General features: G+C 38.6%; 3 protein-coding genes and 1 pseudogene across 8 annotated transcripts in view; 3 read left to right on the top strand and 1 right to left on the bottom strand.

The window, feature by feature from the left end:
* LOC143891154 (GDSL esterase/lipase LIP-4-like) overlaps positions 1-1,866 on the top strand; it is a 40,096-nt pseudogene extending 38,230 nt beyond the window's left edge.
* Positions 1,867-2,021: 155 nt separating this feature from the next.
* Positions 2,022-3,173, top strand: LOC143891153 (uncharacterized). Its single transcript, XM_077395792.1, has 2 exons — positions 2,022-2,512; positions 2,678-3,173. The coding sequence occupies exons 1-2, from the start codon at positions 2,022-2,024 to the stop codon at positions 3,171-3,173; spliced, it is 987 nt and encodes a 328-aa protein (XP_077251907.1).
* A 5,227-nt stretch (positions 3,174-8,400) lies between these two features.
* LOC143891395 (putative boron transporter 2) lies at positions 8,401-11,068 on the top strand. The gene is made up of 5 exons (XM_077395968.1): positions 8,401-8,908; positions 9,126-9,221; positions 9,296-9,433; positions 9,521-9,840; positions 9,939-11,068. The coding sequence occupies exons 1-5, from the start codon at positions 8,738-8,740 to the stop codon at positions 10,195-10,197; spliced, it is 984 nt and encodes a 327-aa protein (XP_077252083.1). The 5' UTR covers positions 8,401-8,737; the 3' UTR covers positions 10,198-11,068.
* Positions 11,069-15,801: 4,733 nt separating this feature from the next.
* LOC143890004 (transcription initiation factor IIA subunit 2) overlaps positions 15,802-21,558 on the bottom strand; it is a 28,054-nt gene continuing 22,297 nt past the window's right edge. For all 6 annotated transcript variants that reach the window (XM_077394475.1, XM_077394477.1, XM_077394476.1 and 3 more), the window contains exon 4: positions 15,802-16,064. In XM_077394475.1, coding sequence (XP_077250590.1) covers positions 15,924-16,064 — 141 coding nt within the window. In that variant the 3' untranslated portion in view covers positions 15,802-15,923. The remainder of the gene's footprint in view (positions 16,065-21,558) is intronic.

Here is a 21,558-nt window from a genome sequence, read left to right as displayed (position 1 = left end):
AACAATTGAATATTTTAAAACTCAAAAATATTAGAAATCTAAAACATCAAAAACATTGGAAACCTTAAAAAAAAATCTAAAGTGTTGAGTGTTTTGAAGTAGTAATTAGGAGAGTTCTTTCGAACTACGTTGGCTTGATCCTCTTCCACGAGGTACGTAGTGCAGCTTGGGATACATATCCCAAGTCCAGCCAAACTTTGTAAATAAATCATTTAACCATTTTACAAATACCAAAAATCTTCCAAAACATTATTTTTCGAAAAAATCTTCTTCTAGAGTTAGGACTTTGTCTTAGATAGAGAGTTTTAGAGTTAGGGTTTTGTCTTTGATTTGTTGTCTGATTGTTGTGTGCTTGTTTTAGAATTAGGAGTTTGTCCTAGAGTTATAGGAGCGCCTCCGTCCAGTCAGCTGGAGATCTACATCGCCGACTGATGACTAGAATAGGATGCGTTAGTCCCCCCTTTATTTTTCTTAAGAAACACAGCCTAGTTACACATAGGTTGTAGGAACCACCTGCATTAGCTTAGGGCTAACCTGCATTTAGTTAGGGCATATAGGGTGTCCTAAAATCTACAATCCATTGGAATTTAAATAATCGCACCAGAAGCTTTAAGAACTAGTCCGGTCTTTTAGATCGAGTCTAAGATAGAGGTCTAAGTGTCTTAGGCATCATAGTTTAGAATAGGTGCGAAGAACTACGTTGCCTTGATTCTCGTAGAGGCGGGGATACGTAGGCTTCTTTGGATGAACATCAGACCATCCAAGGACTCGGGCTAAATCGTTTGGAATCTTAGGATTTGTTGTGTTGTTATATTGTATATTTTATTGTGTTTTCTTACTTTCTTGTGCAGACCTATACCTTTAGCTGTATCATGTATGTGTTTGTTCACCAGAACTTAGATACCAGTTAGGCATGTCACTCATAACCTAGTTGTCATCAGGTGACGCATCTTTTATTTTATTTTGTGTGTGCTTATTATTTTATCCCCTGGTCATGCATGATTAGGTAGACGTCTTCCCGGGGATATTTTGTTCCCATTTCACATGATTTTGCCCAAAATTCTTTGGAGTTAATGAAAATGGCATAAGAGACCAAGTGCTTGCACTCGGACGAATTGGGGGTGCTCTTCGGACCTTCTCGATTCGTAATCAGGCACGAGCCCATATATATTTCTGGTTATCCATTGCACGGAGGATTTAATTTTGGGGTTCCATGGCCTATCCATGGATGGCGACTCTGAGTTTTTTTTAGGTATATCTTGGTTTCGAGCCTTCGCTCCGGATCAAGATGTATCTCTTTCTTTTTTATATCGCCACTCGTGCTATGCTATGAGAGTGGCACCTATTTTGAGAGTTCCTTGGTAGAGCTCTCCTTCACATGTGGAGATCTTAGAGGATTGCAGGCGGATCTCACGTCCCTCGCCGCACCTGTCCTCTCAGGATCGGGGTCCACAGGATGGGGCGGTGGTTTCCAGAAAGGAAGATATTTTGAGTGCTATATTGAGCTTTTATAATGCCTTATATACATCAGATGGTATATTGAAGCCTATTCCGGAGGGGGTGGATTTTAACCATTTAGAATGTGATCAGAGTAGGAAATTGGAGGATCCGTTTGAGGTCGACGAGATTGAGAGGGCTGTTTTCTCTTTGGGCTATAAGGCTCCCAGGCCGGATGGATTTTGGGAATATGTCAAGGGTGACCTAGTGATGTTTTTCCATGAGTTCCATCAAGGTATGGAGTTGGATAGAGGTTCGGGGGCTACTTTCATTGCTCTAATTCCTAAGGTGGAAGGTGCTAGTAGGATATCCGAGTTTGGCCTATCAGTCTTGTGGGATGCCTTTATAAGGTTTTGGCTAAAGTTTTAGTGGATCGCTTAAAAAGGGTACTTCCATCAATCATATCGGATTATCAATGTGCTTTCGTAGAAAAAAGACAAATTTTAGATTGCTCCTTGATTGCAAATGAGGCTATTGACTCATATCGCAAACTTCGTAAGCAAGGCATCTTGTGTAAGTTGGACATGGAGAAAGCTTATGATAGAGTGGATTGGGGATGTCTGGATTACTCTCTTGAGCGTATGGGATTCGGATGTCTATGGCGTTCGTGGATGAAGAGTTGTGTGTCATCTGCTTGGTTTTCTATTCTCATTAATGGATCTCCAAAGGGTTTCTTCAAGTCATCTAGAGGGCTTAGACATGGGGATCCTTTATCCCCTTTCTTGTTTGTCATTGTGGCGGAAATCCTTAGTAGGTCACTGGTGATGGGAAGCAGCCTTGATCTTTTTAGAGGATTCAGGATCGGCTTGGAGGAGGTGGAGGTCTCCCACTTGCAATTTGATGATGATACATTATTATTTTGTGAGCCGGAGATTGGGCAAGTGAGAAACTTAAAAGCCATTTTGAGATGCTATGAGCTCATTTCGGGCCAAAAATCGAATTTCCACAAGTCTAAAATTTTTGCTTTGAATATTCCCGAGGAGAGGGCTCAGGAAATTGCTGTGATTCTGGGATGGTAAACCGAATAAAGATCGGTGAGTTCCTATCGTTGAGAGGATCGAGAGAAGATTAGTACATGGAAAAGGAATCTTGTTTCTTGTGGTGGTAAGCTTGTGCTGGTTAAGGCGGTATTGTCCAATATACCTATATACTTCATGTCTTTATTTAAATGTCCTGTTAGTGTCTCCCTTAGGATTGAACAGATCCAGAGGAGATTCTTGTTAGGTGGGAATGAGGATAAGAGAGGAATTGCTTTGGTCAAATGGGAGGGGGTTTGTGTCCCCATCAAGTTGGGTGGTTTGGGTATCAGGAGAATTAGAGATTTTAATCATGCGCTCTTGGGTAAATGGTTATGGAGATTTGGGGATGAGCATGATTGTTGGTGGGTCAAGGTCATTAGAAGTAAGTATGGATGTGATATGGGAAAATGGGAATCCTTGGACTTGTTTGCAAAAAAAGGGTTGTCGGTTTGGAGAGACATTCTAAAAATGTCTTTTCTTTTCATGTTAAATGTTAGATTTAGAGTGTACGGGGGTGCTAGAATATCATTCTGGCAGGATGTGTGGTGTGGGGATGTGTCCTTTAAGTGTCGATTTCCGAGATTATTCAGTATGGCTTCAAATAGGGAGGCCTTTGTTAGCGATTGCTTTGAGTGGAATGAGGGTGTTCTTGTGTAGAACCCTGGGTTTAGAAGATCATTTTTTGAATGGGAGGTGGAATTGGTCTCTAGCCTGCGGGCCCTTCTTGAGGGTTGTTACATTAAAAGGAATGGGGAGGATAAAAGGCTTTGGATTGAGGAACCTTCTGGGACTTTCTTGGTTAAATCTTTCTTTAAAAGTATTATGCCCATTTCTAACCCTTCATGTTCGGCAAAGGTATGGAAATTTCATTGCCCACCTAGAGTTTGTATCTTTGGTTGGGCGGTTTGTCGTGATAGAATACAAACTATTAATTTTCTGAGAAACCATGGTATGTGGCTTATTCATCATTGCCCACTATGTCTGCATGATGGGGAATCTGTGGATCATTTGTTTATGCATTGTTCGTTCACTAGGATCATATGGCGATTCATCTTCATGAGATTTGGGATTTGTTGGGTTTTTCCAAAATCTATTCTGTCGCTATTGCACCAATGGGGAGGGGTTCCTTGGAAGGAAAAAGGAAAAACCTTGTGGAATTTTTGTTTACTAGCTACGTGGTGGTCTATATGGAAGAGAGGAACTCTAGAGTCTTTGAGGGGAAAGCCATGAATCCTCATTGGATTTACTTGAAGATCATCACCTTGGTTATATCTTGGGTGAGATGCCTCCCATCCTTCCGGTTTGTATCGGCTTTTGATCTTTGGGAAGGTTGGCGGGAGGTGTGCTTTAGTGTTGAGCGCAGATATCTTATTTTGCAAAGGTGGAAGCCCCCTGCTCAAAACATGTATAAGGTTAATTTCGATGGTGCGAGTTCCGGCAATCCGGGTCCGGCAGGAGTGGGAGGGGTTTGTCACAATGATAAGGGGGATGTTGTGTGGGCATACTACGGCTCTATTGGTGTGTCTGATTCCTCAGATGCAGAAGTGAGGGCGGCACATTTTGGCATTTTGAATATCGATAGAAGGTTGATGGATCAGACAATTGTTGAGGGAGATTCGTTAAATGTGATTTGTTGGCTGAAAGGTGGGGTGGCTCCTCCGTGGAGATTTCTTTCCATTTTTGATGAGATTGAGGACTTAATTGTAGGGTCCGCTATAGGCTTTCAACATGTTAGAAGATCAGCAAATGATAAGGCGGATGCGCTAGCTAAGCGTGGTGTCTCCGGTGGTTCTATTATGTAGTTCGACCACCTTCCTCCCTGAGAAGGGGTTTTCTCTGTATTTTGTTTTTTCTTCGTTCCTGTTTCTTTCTTGCTTCCTATTGTAGATATGGGTGGTCCATCTCAGCCTCCTAAATTTGCTATATATAATTATTGCCATTTCAAAAAAAAGAAAGATAGCTGATGCAGAATCGAATGTCTGAGCCATTCAATTAGAAAAGGATGCAAATCCCCCATATATCCAAATCCACAAGTCATACCTATCCTAGGCATGCTAGAAACCCTGGAGGAAGGGATACCCCACATCGAAGAAGAAAATCAGAATATGGAAGTACCATCCTTCCAATTGGAATCCAATCCCAGTGAAGAAGAGGAAAACATACCTCCCTCTTCTCCCAATCTTCATAGACAGGTGGGCCATTTTGTCATCCCCCAATGGTTCAAGAGTCGAGGAAAAGTCAAAAAATAAGGAAATATAGCTAGAAGATGATAGATCTCCTAGATCACAGTAAACAGGGCTTCACCTAAGTATGGAGTCCTGCTCTAGGGATCACATGTCCATCTCGTGTATTCTCTTTTCTCTTGATTGTTTTGAGTTTGTCTTCAGTGGTACCATGACCCCTGTTATTCTGCCCTTTACCTTAGACTTTGTTCTAAAGATTGGACAATGGTCTCGTTCATGCTATTATGTCATCTTTCTTTATTTAATATACTAGTAGGGGTCCGCCTAACCCTAGCTTACTCATCAAAAAAAAGTTCTTATTCCTCGTAAGAAGATTAAAGAGGACTGACATCCGCACAAGTAGAATTAATGGCTCTTGGCCGATGGTGGCCCTACTCACTAGAAGGAGGTGAATAGAATACCATGTACAATAATGGATGTGGAATATACACTGTGACAAGTGGGCCCAAAACCTTGTGGTGAAAATGAGAAGTCAGGTTATGTGGGCCCCAAACCTTGTGGTAGAAAAATGAGCAGTCAGGATATGTGGGTCTCAACCTTGAGATCATAGCTTCAACCCCATCTCATCCACCCAAAGGGTTTCGAAGGTAACAATGATGTGGGACTCCAATTAAGTGGTGGGGCCAATAATTGGATGGCAGTTGATGGTATATACACCGAATTCTGAGTATATGTTCCCATCCGCAAGTTTCTGCCCTGAATTTGGTCTATTGGGTCCTGCTTTCGGTTTCTTTACTTTCGAATATGCATTTTCTTTTTCTAGGGTAATGATATTTCCACTACTTTTGTTTGTGGTTTCCTAAAATGACCACATTTCCACCCTTTTATTTTGTTTCCTTCCTAAAAATGAATTTCTTTTCCAGGAAAAGATAAACAAAAGGGGGTGGAATTATCATTTCCCCTACTAGGAAATTTTTCGGAGGAGGAATGTGGGTTCATCGAGACCGTTGATCTCGTGGACTACCACTAGAACATCACCGTTCATAGGACCTTTGGGTCATGCCGAAGGAAAATCGCTTTTGTTCAATCAACACCTACAAATATCAATGGTTGAATTATGGGGGAAAAAACTCCGGCCCGTAATTTTATCGAAGGGCCAAGATTGTCACGCCACCTAGATGAATGGCCATGATCACCATGCCCACCTTTGCCACTTGGAAGATGTAGCCCGATAGAGAATTACAGTGTGAAACACTTCTTTTATCCACACGTTTAGGAGATCGAGCCTGCTCATTTGGTGAGTCCGATTAGCAATCCAAACTTTGAATTGGAGGATTGCAAATGGGGGCTTAAAAAAAGAAACATTAACTAACGGACCCTTATTCAATAGGTAAAGGGAATTGTTATTAGCACTACCATATTTTGATGATCGCACTCTTCACTTTATTAAAAAGTAAGGTGTGGTCTGCACCATAGGATGATCCAAACCGTCCATTAGATGGGCCACAGCTTAAATAGGTTGTGTCCCAAAAATCATTTCCACAGGTTGATCCTAACCCTCCAATCTATTGAGGGACTGAATCTTTGAGGGTAGATCCTAACCCTCTATAGATCAGAGGGTTAAGATCAACCTATGGAAATGATTTTTGGGGCACAACCGATTTAGGCTGTGGCTCATCTAACGGACGGTTTGGATCATTTTATAGTGCGGGCCATTCTGTACTTTTTAATAAATTGAGGAGTGCCATCATCAAAATACAATAGTGCTGATAACACTTCCCTTTATTTGTCTTTTCTTCATTTTTAGGAAAAGACAAACAAATGAAAGGGGGTGAAAATATCATTTCCTATTTACTTTTTGGGAATATTACATTTACACCCCCTCTAGTTTCTCACACATCCACTTCCACCCCTATAGTTTAAAACGTGACAAATACACCCCTGTAGTTTCAATTTGTTTAAGGTAGGCCCCCTCAGCTGAAGGTTCGTCATAGATTGAAGGGTTAGGATGATCCGATGGAGCTGATTTTTTGGGCACACCCTATCTATGTCAGGACCCATCAAATGAACGCTTTGGATCATCCAAACAATGTGGGCCCACATTATTTGGATGATTTTTTGGTAGTGTTTGGATTCAGGTATGGGCCCACATTATTTGGATGATCCAAAGCGTTCATTTGATGCGTCCTGACATAGATAGGGTGTGCCCAAAAAATCAGCTCCATCGGATCATCCTAACCCTTCAATCTATGGACGAACCTTCAGCTGAGGGGGCAAACCTTAAACAAATTGAAACTACAGGGGTGTATTTGTCACGTTTTAAACTATAGGGGTGGAAGTGGATGTGTCAGAAACTAGAGGGGGTGTAAATGTAACTATCCCTTAATTTTTTATCTTTCAAAAGGTCTGAAAATACCCTTCACATTGACTGAGTAGAGGGGTATTTTGGTCATCCTAAAAACAACCTAACCCAGTTTTTATTAAAAAAAATACAGTAGAAGATGGTTGGCTACTTCCAGCCAGCTTATTATGGACTGGCAAGCTTTTGAAGCTCTACAGATCCCTCTTTCTCCCCATAGCCAGAAAAAAAAGTCTCAGTTCTTTTTTCTTCTTTTTTTAGACCCATAGAGTATATGCATTCTACATTTCCATTCACTAAAACCTCCTGCTTTGTCAAATTTTTCACTTCTTTTTTCTTGTTTCTTTTGGGGTCCTCATTTTTCTAATGTTTTTGCTTTTGTGAGTTGATAGTGAAGTTTTTTCATTCCCTTTTGACCATACTGCACTCACATTGTCTCTGCATCAAATCTACAGTTACCTTTTTAACCTTTTCAAGCTTATATATTTGGAGCTTTCCTCTCAGACCTCTATAGTTTTTCATCCTCCATTGATTAAAAACTTCAAAGTAAGCAGAAGGGTTGGTTTATTTAGGGTTGAATCATCCAATGCTGATGTGATTTTTAAATCTTCTACATTTTTTGGGTTTTGGGTTTTGAAGCTTAGGTTGTCTTATTGAGCAGAAGTCTAGTGTTCTTGAGTCAGTGGTTCTTATTCTGGGCATCTTGTCCCTAAATATTTTCTTTTGTTTCTTATGTGTCCTTTCGCTTTATAAGATCCAATGTATATATTTTCTAAGAAGTATCCTCAATTCAAGTGACCCATAAGCTACTCTTACAACTTGACATTACACATCTGATTCGTTCCCTCTAGGTTGTGAGACTCAAATAATGTAGTTCATCACCTTTTCATTCAAACCAATAAAGAAGGATATTCTGTTGTCTCAATTAATTAATCATGGAGGAGACATTTGTACCATTCCGCGGAATCAAGAATGATATTCAAGGAAGATTGATGTGTTACAAGCAAGACTGGACTAGTGGTTTTAGTGAAGGATTCAGGTACTAGTTTCTGCTATGAAGAAACAATCTATATTTATCTGGTATCTCTAGAGTAGGTGTTCATAAGAACACCATATTATCTGAATTCTAGAATAATAGTATTCAAATAGATGGACTGTGATTTAAACCTGGTAAATGTTTAATTTTATCCTACGGTCATGGCAATATGGGACTGGTATGTATAACTATTCAAATCAGCCATGTTCTTCGAACTTTTCGTATTCTTAAGAAAATCTATCTGTATGCGGTGAAAATGAACATTTTCATGTTCTGCATAATATATATGAACAAGGAAGTGTTTGCAGGATGGCTGCGAGGGTGGAGGGTTTATCGCAGATTGCGGGGTGCCATTGATGGTTGTGGTCTGGACTGCGGTTTCTTATATACCTTCCGGTAATATTCCAAGTGGTATCCCTAGGCACCTTTTCAGCCCAAATCCTTGGTCACCTGGTGCATATGCAAACTGGACAGTCATAAAGGCATGCCCTTACTTCTATTCTTTATTCTTGATAGAAATGCCTGATCTGTTGATCTTGGGCCTAGTAATTTCCATAAAATGGCAGATTTCTCTCATTCTACTCGATAACCTATTAATATTAGAAAGAATGACTTGATAATTTCACATTTAAACTGACAGGAAATGCTAGATGTTCCCGTTCTCTATATTCTGGTAGCTTTTATTCCAGCAACGATGATTGCAGTTCTGTACTATTTTGACCACAGCGTAGCATCTCAACTTGCTCAGCAGAAAGAATTCAATTTGAGAAAGCCATCTTCATTTCATTATGATTTACTTCTCTTGGGGTTTATGGTATACAAATATTTCTCTATTTTTTCATTCAACTTGATTGAGGCTAGAACGTATGGTTTTGAGTGTTGTTCTTGATCATTACATTTCTTTGGAGCCAATTTTTAAAAAACAGAACCATTTGTGGTAGATTGAAAATCAATGTGTGATCAGTTCGTTTACTATTTTGTAAAAGTCACGTGATCTACAATATAATTACATGATTGGCTTATTGTGTCAGGTAATATTGTGTGGTCTGCTTGGAATCCCTCCATCGAATGGTGTCATTCCACAGTCTCCAGTGCACACAAAGAGTCTGGCTACTCTTAAGCACCAGGTTAGCCATCCAAACCGCCAATGTCTTGGCTGAGCCAATTGATATTTAAGTTCTCACATAAGTAATTTCTGCAGCTGCTTTGTAACCGGCTTGTCAATACGGCACACGAAAGTATGAATAAGAATGCCAGCTTGGGACAATTGTATGGAAGTATGCAAGAAGCTTATAAACAAATGCAAACCCCATTGATCTACCAAGAGCCATCTTCCCGAGTATGGAAACTATATCATGATGGAGTTGAAAGATATAATTAAATTCAATGCTTTGTTTTATCTCTAAAACATGAGTTTCTTGAGCAGGGACTGAGGGAGTTGAAAGATACAACAATCCAATTGTCTTCGAGCATGGGGAATATTGATGCACCAGTTGATGAGTCCGTATTTGATGTTGAGAAGGAACTCGATGATCTTTTACCCATAGAAGTTAAAGAGCAGCGCGTGAACAACTTGTTGCAGGCTATGATGGTGGGAGGCTGTGTTGCAGCCATGCCATTTCTTCGAAAGATTCCTACCTCTGTACTTTGGGGTTACTTAGCCTTCTTGGCCCTCGAAAGCTTACCGGGTAACCAGTTTTGGGAAAGGATATTATTGCTTTTCACTGCTCCAAGTAGAAGATACAAGTAAGTCTCAATTCTGTTTTCTTTCTCTTATTGAGTTACATTTTGAAAGAGTTCAACGTATATCAATACTGGTTTGTGATTCTAAATAATCTTCGCAGGGTGCTTGAGGAGTATCACTCAACCTTTGTGGAAACTGTGCCTTTTAAGACGATCGCAGCATTTACTGTTTTCCAAACAGCTTACTTGCTGACATGTTTTGGGATCACATGGATTCCTATAGCTGGGGTTCTGTTCCCTTTGATGATCATGCTACTTGTTCCTGTAAGGCAACACATTCTACCTAAATTTTACAAAGGGGCACACCTTCAATATCTAGATGCGGCTGAGTATGAAGAGGCGCGGGCTTTCTTTTCATGAAGGGTTCCATGAACAATGTCTGATTGAATGCTAGGTATCTCAACAAATATGAACCTACGAAACTAAAATAAGTATTATTACTTGTTTCCATAAATTCATGCCCAGTCTTTGTTTTTCTTCTATGTGTCTTGTTTTGCATTTTACTGATAGTTCTATCTCCAGTTGATGTCTTGAACCCCCTCTATGATGAACCCATAATTACTCTAGAAATGCTATAAATCATGTTAACCTCTTTTTTTCAATTATTTTACTATTTTTGGCATTCTTACTTCACTAGTTGGACTGTGCATGCTGGGTTTGGATCATTTTCATTGATTGGTGGCAAGGATGCCTTATTGAAACACACACAATTTATTAACACTATGTAATGTCACTGGCATCGCTTTGTTAGCTTATCCTTGTTACATTTTTCCTCTGTTCATAACAGGAGGGAACCAGAGGTATGAGAGTTTCTTTTGCAGATGATGGAGAGGTTCTGGATGAGATGATTACTCGAAGTCGCGGAGAGATCAGGCATATGTATAGTCCAAAAGTAACTAGCTCAACTGGAACCCCAATTGCAGATTCGAAAGGCCTTCACAGCCCACGTTATTCAGAGAAAGCATACAGTCCCCGTGTCAGTGAGTTGAAACAAGCACAAAGTCCTCGGATCAGTGGAAAGGGACCATACAGTCCCAGCACTGGAGAAGTGAAACCATATAATTTGGGAAAGGATACTCGGGATTCGACTCCGAAGTAGAATGGAGATCCCATTGTTGCTGATATGTTGATACTTAGGCAGCATGTCACATGTTTTCATCTGTGTAGTTTTTGTGTGGGCTTTGTGATTTGGAACTCCCTGTGGTTGAATCTACTGCTATCTCTTTTTGTTTCTCGTTCTATATATATTAGGGAGATGCGGTACTCATTAAATCAAATTAATAATAGAGATCATGCTGAGAATATTTTTTTCTGAATTTGTTTCGCATTGCAACATAAACTCTCTATTACACGGGAACTGGTTTAGTCCTTTGCAATTCTACAGAACTGATCCAAGGTGTTGAAATGCACTCAGATACAGAACCTTCTGGTATCTTAATCTGGAATGAAAGCATATATCAAGTTTACCTGTGATTTTCTCAACATGCAACAATATTGAGGATAATGTCTAACTAGTTTTTTTTTTACATCAAAGAAATTAAATATTTTAAAGAACATACTTATATTACATCAAAGAAATTAAATATTTTAAAGAACATGAATATCAATAGTTTTTTTTTTTTTTTTTTGACTTGTAGATGCATTAAGCAGCCAAAAACAGTCCAAGCCCGAGGTGGTCCAAAGAGAAACAAAGAAAGCACAACAACAAAAACACAAACACAAACAAGAAATGTCTAACTAGCCTGAAAAGTCCAAGATCAAGGTGGTATGGAGAAACAAAGAAAGAAAAACAACAAAAAGCAAAAAAGTAAATAGGAAAAGAAAAAACTAAGCCAAAAAAGGTGGGCCCTGCACAACACCCATACATGCCGAAAAACACAAGGTGAGAAATCAGGAGGGAGAAGAAAGTCGAATAGCATCATCTCTTCCCTATCAAACCTCGTTCTACCGAGTCGATCTGCCTTGTTATTATCCAACTGTCATACGTGTCAAACCTCAACATCGTGCTCTACCGTTGCCTAAAGAATCTTCTTTTCAAAAAAAAAAAAAAATCCCTCAAGACTCTCCTCTATAGCTTCCACAAATCCCCCAAGAAAAACCAATACCCCTTAGACCCATCTTACCACATTTAGAGAGTCCCCTCAGTGATGAAACTATCCTTCTAACTCTTACCCACCTGACATATATCTCAAAAAAGAGCTTGAACCTCTGCTTTGTTAGTCTTTGAAACCTATAAGCCTAGAGAATGTCCGCTGACCACATTCTATGAGCGCCTAAGCAGATTCGAACTCCCACTGGACCTGGAGTGCCAAGACTTGAACCATCAAAATTCAGCTTCAAGAACCTTGGAGGAGAAGGGATTCATATGGGGCGCGGCTTCTTCTCTACAACCGCTCATATGAATCCGTTCCCAGGATCTGCAGAAAGTAGAAACCGAAATACCTATGAAGCTGCGTAGGCATGAAAAGAGTTAGCTACAATAGTTTTTTTTGGTAGGTAAGTTGGGTTTTGGAGGGGATCCCTACCGGTTTATTAAAAAAAAAAAAAAGATGTCACATTCAAGTATGCTAAACACCAGCCCTATCACAGAAACACAGAAGATAGGGAAGAGAAAAGGACTCTGATGAACCCAGAAGAGTGCACCAATGAACTATGAGCTTACCAATGACATAGACTCAGATCTTATAGGCGTTAAGATCATCTACATAGTATCAAATATGCACAATTATCGGAAATTCTTGTTAGCCTTTCTTCATGTCTGCTTGAGCAATTTGGGGGAGGCTTCGAGAAGTACATTTTTTCCTTGGAACCTTATAGTCTTATACCAGATTCCTCCTTATGTGACGTTGGAGTCAATAGTGTCTACATGATCATATCATCCAATCCTGTTCACTTCATGCATTTTCTCATAAGTAGATTTTCCCCATCGTCCCTTTCTGGAAAATTCTCTGTTCTTTCTTCAACAAACAGGAGATTAGATCTTGCTATAAGAAGAGTAAACTTAAAATAATTTTAGGGGACTGATTTCTGCAGAACCCTGTTTTGATAATGGGACGAACTCATCTTATTTTACATGTTGTAACCAGCTGTCAAAGGTTATTGCAATTCCCAAAAAAAACTCTCAGCAGCCAATCAGAGAAGTGTAAAACAAAGTGAGTCGCTTCATTATCCAAACATGGTCGTGCGGATATCAGTAGCCTAATTTTATTTGCAAATAAGCATCAATATCCAGTAAGAGTCTAGTCTCCATACAATCATCTTCTACATTTTCTGAAGAGCATCTTTCTTGCTTTGCAAGATTTTTCTGATTAGTGAGAGCTCATAATTGCATCATTCTCCTTTTCTCCTGATTTTGACTTGGGCATTCTTCATCTGAGGAGGGTGGCTCTGTGAATGTAGCATTACATTACTTTTTATTTTAATCAGATCTACATGTTCACTAAAAGTAAAGTCATTCAGTGGAGATTCGGACTTGTAACAGCCACACACTTGTCAAAAATTGACCGAAGGATCAACTGTTTGTGCCATTATCAGCAGTAGAAAATATGCTCGTAGAGACAGCAACCTAATAAGCTGAAAGCATCAAAAGCAGTATGTGGGAGAAGCTCCTTTATATAACTCATCCCATCCATTAAAAAAGCCACATAAAGAGAAGAAATGGAAATCCTTCTCTTCATGCTAGTTCCTCTCCATCCTACTCTAATGGCCCTAAAGTCCCAATGCAAGGCTTCCATGTGGAATAATGTAGCTTTTCACATCACTCACTTCTTAGTGGAGCATTCTCCATAGTTGTTGAGGCTTGTAGTTTGAATAATGTAGTTTTCACATCATTGACTTCTTAGTGGAGCATTCTCCAATCTCCATACTTCTTGAGGGTTGTAGGCCCCTTTCTAATTATTTCAGTATCCAACAGCTTGCTTTTGAAATACTGGTTCTCTAACTTCATCAGTGAGAAAATTGAGTAGCTAATATCACTCTTTGTTGGACTCTGAATTTGACTGATTTGAATGAATTTCGTACACTAGTTGATCATACTTGTCTCTTATTCTCTCCCTCCTCCTTACATGTATGTGCTTTTACATGTGCTTTCAGATATTATCCTTTATGTATCATGTATGTACTTTTGTCTATTCTTACAAAGAGATTACTTGTTCAGTCCTTTAGATTTATACCATCTAATATAACCACTTACAATTTCTGCTCTTAAGTCTCTAACAGCGTGTTCTGGCTACGCTTATCCAATGTTTGGTAACCCATTTTTCAGCTAAACATTTGTGATTAAAAAAAAAACAGGCTATAGCTATCTCCTTTTTCCTGGGAAGTATTATTCATTACTTTTTTAAGAAAACTAATTTTTTTCTGCCTAAAGGTTGATACTTTCTTCTTAATACAAAAGCATCTGCTATTTCACCTTTTCTATATTGGACACTTATTTCTAGGACCAAATGACTACTAATTCACATCAATAGACATTAAAAAACAAATACACTTATTTTGCCAAGTTCTGCTTAGTTCTTTTTACACTTTAAAATTTTGGGTTTTTTTTCTCCATTACAGAAAACCAGCTGCACTAAACAATTTCTATATGAGGTTGGCTTGATAGCAATCTCGAAAGTGTGACAGTATTTAAAAGCTATTTGAAATGGTTTAAATAAAGAGGGGTGAAATTATTGACAAAGAAGTGCCGATGTCATTTCCCATATAGTTTTGCATAAGTTGGGCTATATTTTCACTTAGGAGTTGGGTACTTAAACATCAAATGTTTCATTTTAGTTAACATCTGATGCTGTGATCTACAAATATCCTAATGGATTTTTATTTTCCCTTATTAACAACTAATAATTTTCTGTTAACAAACGATTTCGGGTGCGGGGGACCCGCAAGGAATATTTTCAGGTAAATGCTCTTTGCCATTGTTGGACAGTGATCGTGGGCAAGCTTAATTACATTTGAACTCTCTTAAAAAAAGATTTTGATTGGCTAGCATGTGTGTGCTTTGTAGAAAAAGAGGAAGAATCAATGGATCATTTATTTAAAGAATTTGTGGAAGATATTGTCTTGTTTTTTAAAGGAAAAAAAAGTCTCTAAGGTCCGATTGGACAGATCCTCATGTGATAAATTGATGGTCATTTGATGTATGTCATGTCATCGCCACATGGACTTCTTGATCACAATGATAGAGTTTTGACAGGTCTTTACCTTCATCTTACTTGTTCTTCTTCCTCTGTCACAAAAATCGAATGGGAAAGAGACCCTATGAGTGTTGTTATTTTCATCAAAGAATGTGTATTATTATTATGTTCATCAAAGGTTCTTTTATTTTTCTCCAACCAAATGAAACAACATTGAGCAGACAATGAAATTTTATCTAACAATACAATTAAGCCCAACTTGGATGGTATCTCATGTGGGACTGAGTCCAACTCATTGGGAATATAGAGGCAAGGGATGCAGAGGTAAGATCTTAGGCCCCAAGCGTTTTAGATTTTGAGAATTGATTTTGAGTTCAGAACTTTTTATTGGACTCAAAATTGCATTTAAGTAGTACAAAATTGATTATTGGATTCAAATTTCAGTCTAATAATCAGTTTTGGACTCTGATCAATTCTCAAAATCTAAAACAAATAGTGTTATCAGCACAGCCATATTTTGATATTTGCACAAACCTGGCCGTCTTTTCTTCATTAACTGGCTTTGAGAGCTTTTTGGGAACAGAAGTGATATATTTGCCCCTTTTGATTTCCTAGGACACCCAGTGCCAATGTACATGGCAATCAGCCCCATTGAATTCTTCTGACATGTACATTAGCCCCACTTTAGTCAGTGATGCACTGGCTCTGGGTGTCCTGGTAATCAAAAGGGGCGGATGTCACTTCCCTTTGGGAAATGCAATAACCTTTTGACAGCTCTTTATATACTAAAAGACAGATTGTGAAAATATCAAAAATGCATGTGAGGAGAAGATGATGCAAATTCATATGAGCCATTATGTTCTCAGAATATTCTTTTTGATGAATGTTGATTGTGATAGTTTTAAGGTTGCAGAACATTTATGGAATTCCACACAACATGAGCACTTTCAATATTCACTGCGTAAGCAGCTTCGAGTCACAGGCCACTATTTTCACTCTCCCAACATTTTCCTGAGTTTCCTCGTTCTTGAAAAATGCATCCTGTAAGATGAAGGTCCACACATTGTCGCAGAACCTGTAGGTGTGCAAATGTCCCTGTAACAAAGCAAGCAACGGAGTTTAGGATCGACATATGCTCACCCATCAACAACCAAAGAAAAGATAAATAGATAGAAAACTGAGGGTCAGCAAATACTATGTTGACTTTCACAAAATGCAATACAGTTGGGGCTCTAACAATTACTATTGTTAGTGGCCGCATTTTATATAAGAAGTTAGAGAGAATTAATTATCAGATAAGATAGGTGTTCCCTCACCGCCACCCCTGACCCCAAGCCGCACTTCCTTCGATTAACTCTTTTTCCTTGCCCGGCCTACGTTTCTAGTGTGCTAGGCTTTATACATGTGTCTAGCAAGAAGAAAACCATGTGACTTACTACCATTGACAGACAACAGTCTTGCTACCTACATCTTCCATGGGTGCTGCTGTCATTACCAAGCCAGACTCCATGGATGTTGCGACCGCCTCAATGGATACCGGTGAAAAAACTGATACGTTTCCTATGTACCTACCTAAACACAGTATGTACTTAAGTACTTTGAAGTTTGAACAGTATTAATGTACACCTGTATGTAATTTGAACAACATTTCCTAATAAGATACCTTATTATATCTTTGTAATGAGTTTAGAAATAATAGGGTATAAAATATCACAGGAACAGTTTTGGTTCCTAGTCGAGCAATAAGATAAAAGATATTATAAATTTATGAAGCATTAATTATTAGAGCCCCAAATGTAGTTAGTTGATGGAGAAATCATGCTAAATCACAAAAGTTACATTATTTAAAGCACACATGCACAAGCATAATTCGTGCCAAAAATATGCTTTTACGACTAATGTTGTTTTGTGGGGCCAAATACTCTGGCCTTGGGTCCCACATAGCACAGTGGGACCAAATGATTGTGACTCCCACAAAGCATATTTGTGTGGTCCCACCGATTGATGTACATGGTCTTGATCCCATTGCCACATTAATGCCCCATCTAACATCATTAGAAACAAAAAACCACAGTTTAACTTTTCTAGGCAGATACTCAAAGACGCTCTAGGATCATACAATCAGGATGGGACAAACTGCAATGGGCTAGACTCATGGTTGCCAACCATATCAATGAATGTGTATGTACATGTGACATGCATGGGGTTTACAGGCTCCCTTTTTTTACTTGCATCTATTTCAATCACACTTTAGTATAGTTTATATATATATATACATATATATGAGAAAAGTGTTTCTAAGCACGTGCTTAGATAAACTTATCTAAGCACCTGCTAAAAAACACGTGGCCCACATTTTTTGGAGAAAAGTGTTTCTAAGCACCTGCTAAAAAACACGTGGCCCACATTTTTTGGGAGATCCAAAGCATTCATTTGGAAGGCCCTTCTATGGATAGGGTGTGTACCAAAAATCAGCCCTATAGGATCATCCTAACCCAATCAAAGTTGGAGTGGAAAATGGACAGACACTGTGTGTCCATGTTTCTGCCCATTTTCCCCTCCACAAATGGCAGGGTTAGGACGATCCCATAGGGCTGATTTTCGGTACACACCCTATCCATGGAAAGGCCTTCCAAATGAATGCTTTGGATCCCCGAAAAAATGTGAGCCATATGTATTTTTGAGCATGTGCTTAGATAAGCTTATCTAAGCATGTGCTTAGAAACACTTTCCTCTCTCTCTCTCTCTCTCTCTCTCTCTCTCTCTCTCTCTCTCTCTCTCTCTCTCTCTATATATATATATATATATGAATGATAGATACAAGGGAGTCCTTGCATAAAGAGCTGCAAAAGGGCTCTTGATTTGATCCACGTCATCCTAATGTAACTGATTTTACTTTTTCAATTGATTTTAAAATGCAACTGAAAATGACGTGGATCCAATGAAAGGCCCTTTTGCAGCTCTTTATGCAAGGGCTCCCTTGTATCTATCAATGCTCATACATACATATATATATATATATATATATATATATATATATATATATATATTCCGTTTGTGACTAAGGGTTTCAATTTTGGCTCGGGCTCGGAAGCTCGCTCGAGCTCGGCTCAGAAAAAGCTCGGCTCGAATCCTTAACGAGCCGAGCCAAGCTGGCCAGGCTCGTTAAGCTTAACGAGCCGAGCCCGAGCTAGGCCAGGCTCGGCTTGGCTCGGCTCGTTAGGAATTTAATGTATTTAAATATATATATTATATATTAATATATACACTAAAAGGGTTGTCCAGGGAGTGAAAGGGGGAGGCAAAATATGTCACTTCTTTTTTGGAACCCCATTTGTTACTTGGACCACCCCCCGTAGTGTAAAAAAAGAGTAGTCAAATTACAATAGATACGGCTGTCCAAGGAAGATGAGGGGTGTGAATTTAATATAACCCGAGCTCGATAAGGCTCGCGAGCCTGACCGAGCCGAGCCGAGCCGAGCTCGAGCGTGGTTCGAGCCCGAGCCGAGCTTTTGAGCTTAACGAGCCGATGCCAAGCCTGGCCAAGCTCGGCTCGGCTCGGCTCGTTTACACCCCTATTTGTGACTGTTGTGTAAGGTATTCCATATCTAGAGAAATTATTCATAAGGTTTTTAATAACCTCCTTTTTGTTATATAAGTATTTAAAATATAGAAAAGATTTACATTTATAACGTTTTAAATAACCTAGGAGCATGCGTGCATGATACCCAAGTTTTCTCATTTCTTTCCTTTCCATTTGGTATTAAAGATTCTGGGCTGTTCATGCAACCCCAGTTTTCTGGTTAGATATAGTATAGATATGCAAATGGATTAAATATAAATATGATTTTTTATTTTTTGAGTTTTATTTGTTTGAGTTTTAATATAAATATTTAGCTGAAATATTTTATTACAATAATTTTAGATTAAATTAAAATAACCTTATTTGCAAATAGGAAACAAATCGAGTGGCATAAAAGAGGCCGTCTTGGTGCTTTGGCATTTAGAGATTAGGGAGTATTATTTCTTTGGGAAGGCCCAAAATGAAATCCTCAGTAACTTGACATTGTGGGGTCACATTATTTCCAAGGTTTTAAATGCCGGTTTTGGTGTTGATGACCACCACCAAAACAGAAATATTTCAGTTTTGGTGGAAATTTCAGCCGAAATCATGTAAAAATTGGACAAAATTTTGGGTTTTCATAAAATTTCCACTGAAAAGTACAAAATTTCGGTGGAAATTTCGGACATTTCGGTGGGAATTTTAATAATTTTGGTGGAAATCTTTTACATTTCGATAGAAATTTTGTAAATATGGGTGAAAAATGAAATTTCCAAAATTTCAAATTCGGCAAAATTTCGGGAAACTCATGTAAAAATCAGATTCAATGTAATTTCAGTTTTGGTCCAAACCGATTTGTTTCGGCAAAAAATTAAACTATGATTATTTCTTCAAATCACGAGAAACTAAGGCTACTTTTGGCTACGGTCCTAATTCTAATCTTGTTTTGATTCTAGTCTTGATTCTATTTGTTATTATGATATAAAGAATTAGAATCATGTTTCATACCCTAGATAAAAAATTTATTTCTCTTCTTTTTAGAATAGAATCGAGCTGATAAAATTGATTATGAGCTACAAGTAGAGAATCAAGAGTAACACATGCTTACAAGAGTGTGACATAAAAAATGAGGTCGGTCCAAGTGTTAGTATTATCAATCAATCAACCAAGTAGTAGCGAATCAAGAGTAATAATACATGCCTTACTATCATCAATCACCGAAAGTTAATAAAAAGTCAAAGGAAATGTATGCTCAATATCATCCAAAAAAAAATATTTGCAATCATCTAAACCCTGGTACCCCTTCGGATATACCCTGTTCATTCGCAAAGAAGTCCCTAACAAGTGACATCTCCTGACCGACGTGTTTCATTGGAAAATGACCAAAATATCCATATCTCTAAAAAAAATTGTCAAAGTACCCCTATCTAATAGAAAATAACCAAAATACCGTGAATCCCTACAAGGTGAGGGTGAATGAAAGATGAGAGTATTTTTGGTCATTTTCTATGAGCTAGGGTATTTTGGTAATTTTATGAAAGATGGGTTTCATGATCATTTATGATGAGATATGGGTATTTTGCTAATTTCTATGAGATAAAGGCAGTTCATTTTTTATGATGTCGGGCATTTTGGTCTTTTTTCATGAGATAAGGATATTTTAGTCATTTGTTATGAGAATGGGTACTTTGGTCATTTCCTATGATAGAGTATTTATGTCATTTCCAATGAAATAGTGGTGATTTAAGATTCCCTTTTCTTTTTTAAGATGTTTTAATTTTTTCTATTAGCATCATTTTTCAAATTTACACTGATTTGTGGATACAGACACAAGTGTCGGGTGTCGACACTGACGCAGAGTGTCGAGCACGGCAAACCCCCAAAAATTAGAAATGGGAACACAGCTAAAATAGAAAGCATATATAGTCATGATTTGTTGATACGGATTCGTGTGTCGAGTTCGACACGGATAAGAGTCTGAGAGGATAACATCTAACTCAACTACTTAACAAAGCCTTTTATCCCAACCAGTTGGGGTCGGCTGATAGGATAACATCTAAAAATCTAGAAATTGTGACACATGCACACACATAAATAATTTTATGTGTATGCACGTGTCACAATTTATTACTATCATAATTTGAAACAATATAAATATGGTATTTATTTAATAAACTAATAAATTTTAGAATTAATCATTCTGGGAAAATGAAACTTCGATGGAAAAGAAGCAAATGAAACACTTTCATAAAAATTCTTGTAGAATTGAGAATGAAGTTTTCATTCTGCACATGCCCAGATCATCAGCTTGAAGCCTGACACCATTGCTTGGTCTGGACTTACTCATCCTAGTTCTTCTGGTGTATTTGGGGAGGTACTCCTTGAAGCAGGTCTATCAGCGCAAGCTTAATGATGACGATTACATTCCGGGATAACAATTAGAGAAGGTCCTTGAAAGCCAGTCCCGTTCATCTCTGACCAAAGAAATGAGGTTACGTAGACCAACACGCAGCTTCTATCTCAATACACACTTGCTTTCCTTCTCAGGTTCGGTATTCTAGCCAGCTAAATATAATCTAAAAGTCTAAAACAAACATGAGATAATCAAATAACAACACTGTTTAAGCTTAACTTTGCTTAACTATGACGGCTCAAGCTTGTTAGAGACTCAAGTGGTAACATCATCTCCGCCTTTTCGGGTCTTATTGGGAATGCAGACACCAGACACAAGTGAGGCGTAGGTTAGAGCCGTTTATCAGGGTATAAAATGTATGGACAAAGCATGGTTGGATAAGGTGATCGTGGAGGGTGATTCCAAGAACATCATAGGGTGGTTGTGCGGACCAGTAGTCCCTCCGCGGAGATTTGCCCATTTCTTTGACAAGATTTCAGATCATGTGCTCATCTATTATACTTAAAACACATTAGAAGATCTGCCAATTGTGCGGCGGGCAGGCTTGCGAGGGATGGTGTGGGGAAGTTGGGGCTTGAAATGTTTGATTTCCTCCCCTTGGTCTTATCTTCTTT

This window comes from Tasmannia lanceolata, unplaced genomic scaffold (genome assembly GCF_043159265.1).
Source record: "Tasmannia lanceolata isolate RefF3 unplaced genomic scaffold, GAP_Taslan_0.1 ptg000013l, whole genome shotgun sequence".
Classification (NCBI taxonomy): Eukaryota; Viridiplantae; Streptophyta; class Magnoliopsida; order Canellales; family Winteraceae; genus Tasmannia; species Tasmannia lanceolata.
This window is presented reverse-complemented; position numbering and strand designations above follow the sequence as displayed.

What these genes read in the sequence shown, in the direction of transcription:
- LOC143891153 (XM_077395792.1), top strand. Translation starts at nt 2,022, where the DNA reads ATGGAGAAAGCTTATGATAGAGTGGATTGGGGATGTCTGGATTACTCT. An exon ending in ATTGCTGTGATTCTGGGATG is followed by an intron (nt 2,513 to 2,677) that starts GTAAACCGAATA and finishes ATGTCCTGTTAG; the next exon opens with TGTCTCCCTTAGGATTGAAC.
- LOC143891395 (XM_077395968.1), top strand. Translation starts at nt 8,738, where the DNA reads ATGCTAGATGTTCCCGTTCTCTATATTCTGGTAGCTTTTATTCCAGCA. An exon ending in TACTTCTCTTGGGGTTTATG is followed by an intron (nt 8,909 to 9,125) that starts GTATACAAATAT and finishes TTATTGTGTCAG; the next exon opens with GTAATATTGTGTGGTCTGCT. An exon ending in GCTCCAAGTAGAAGATACAA is followed by an intron (nt 9,841 to 9,938) that starts GTAAGTCTCAAT and finishes TAATCTTCGCAG; the next exon opens with GGTGCTTGAGGAGTATCACT.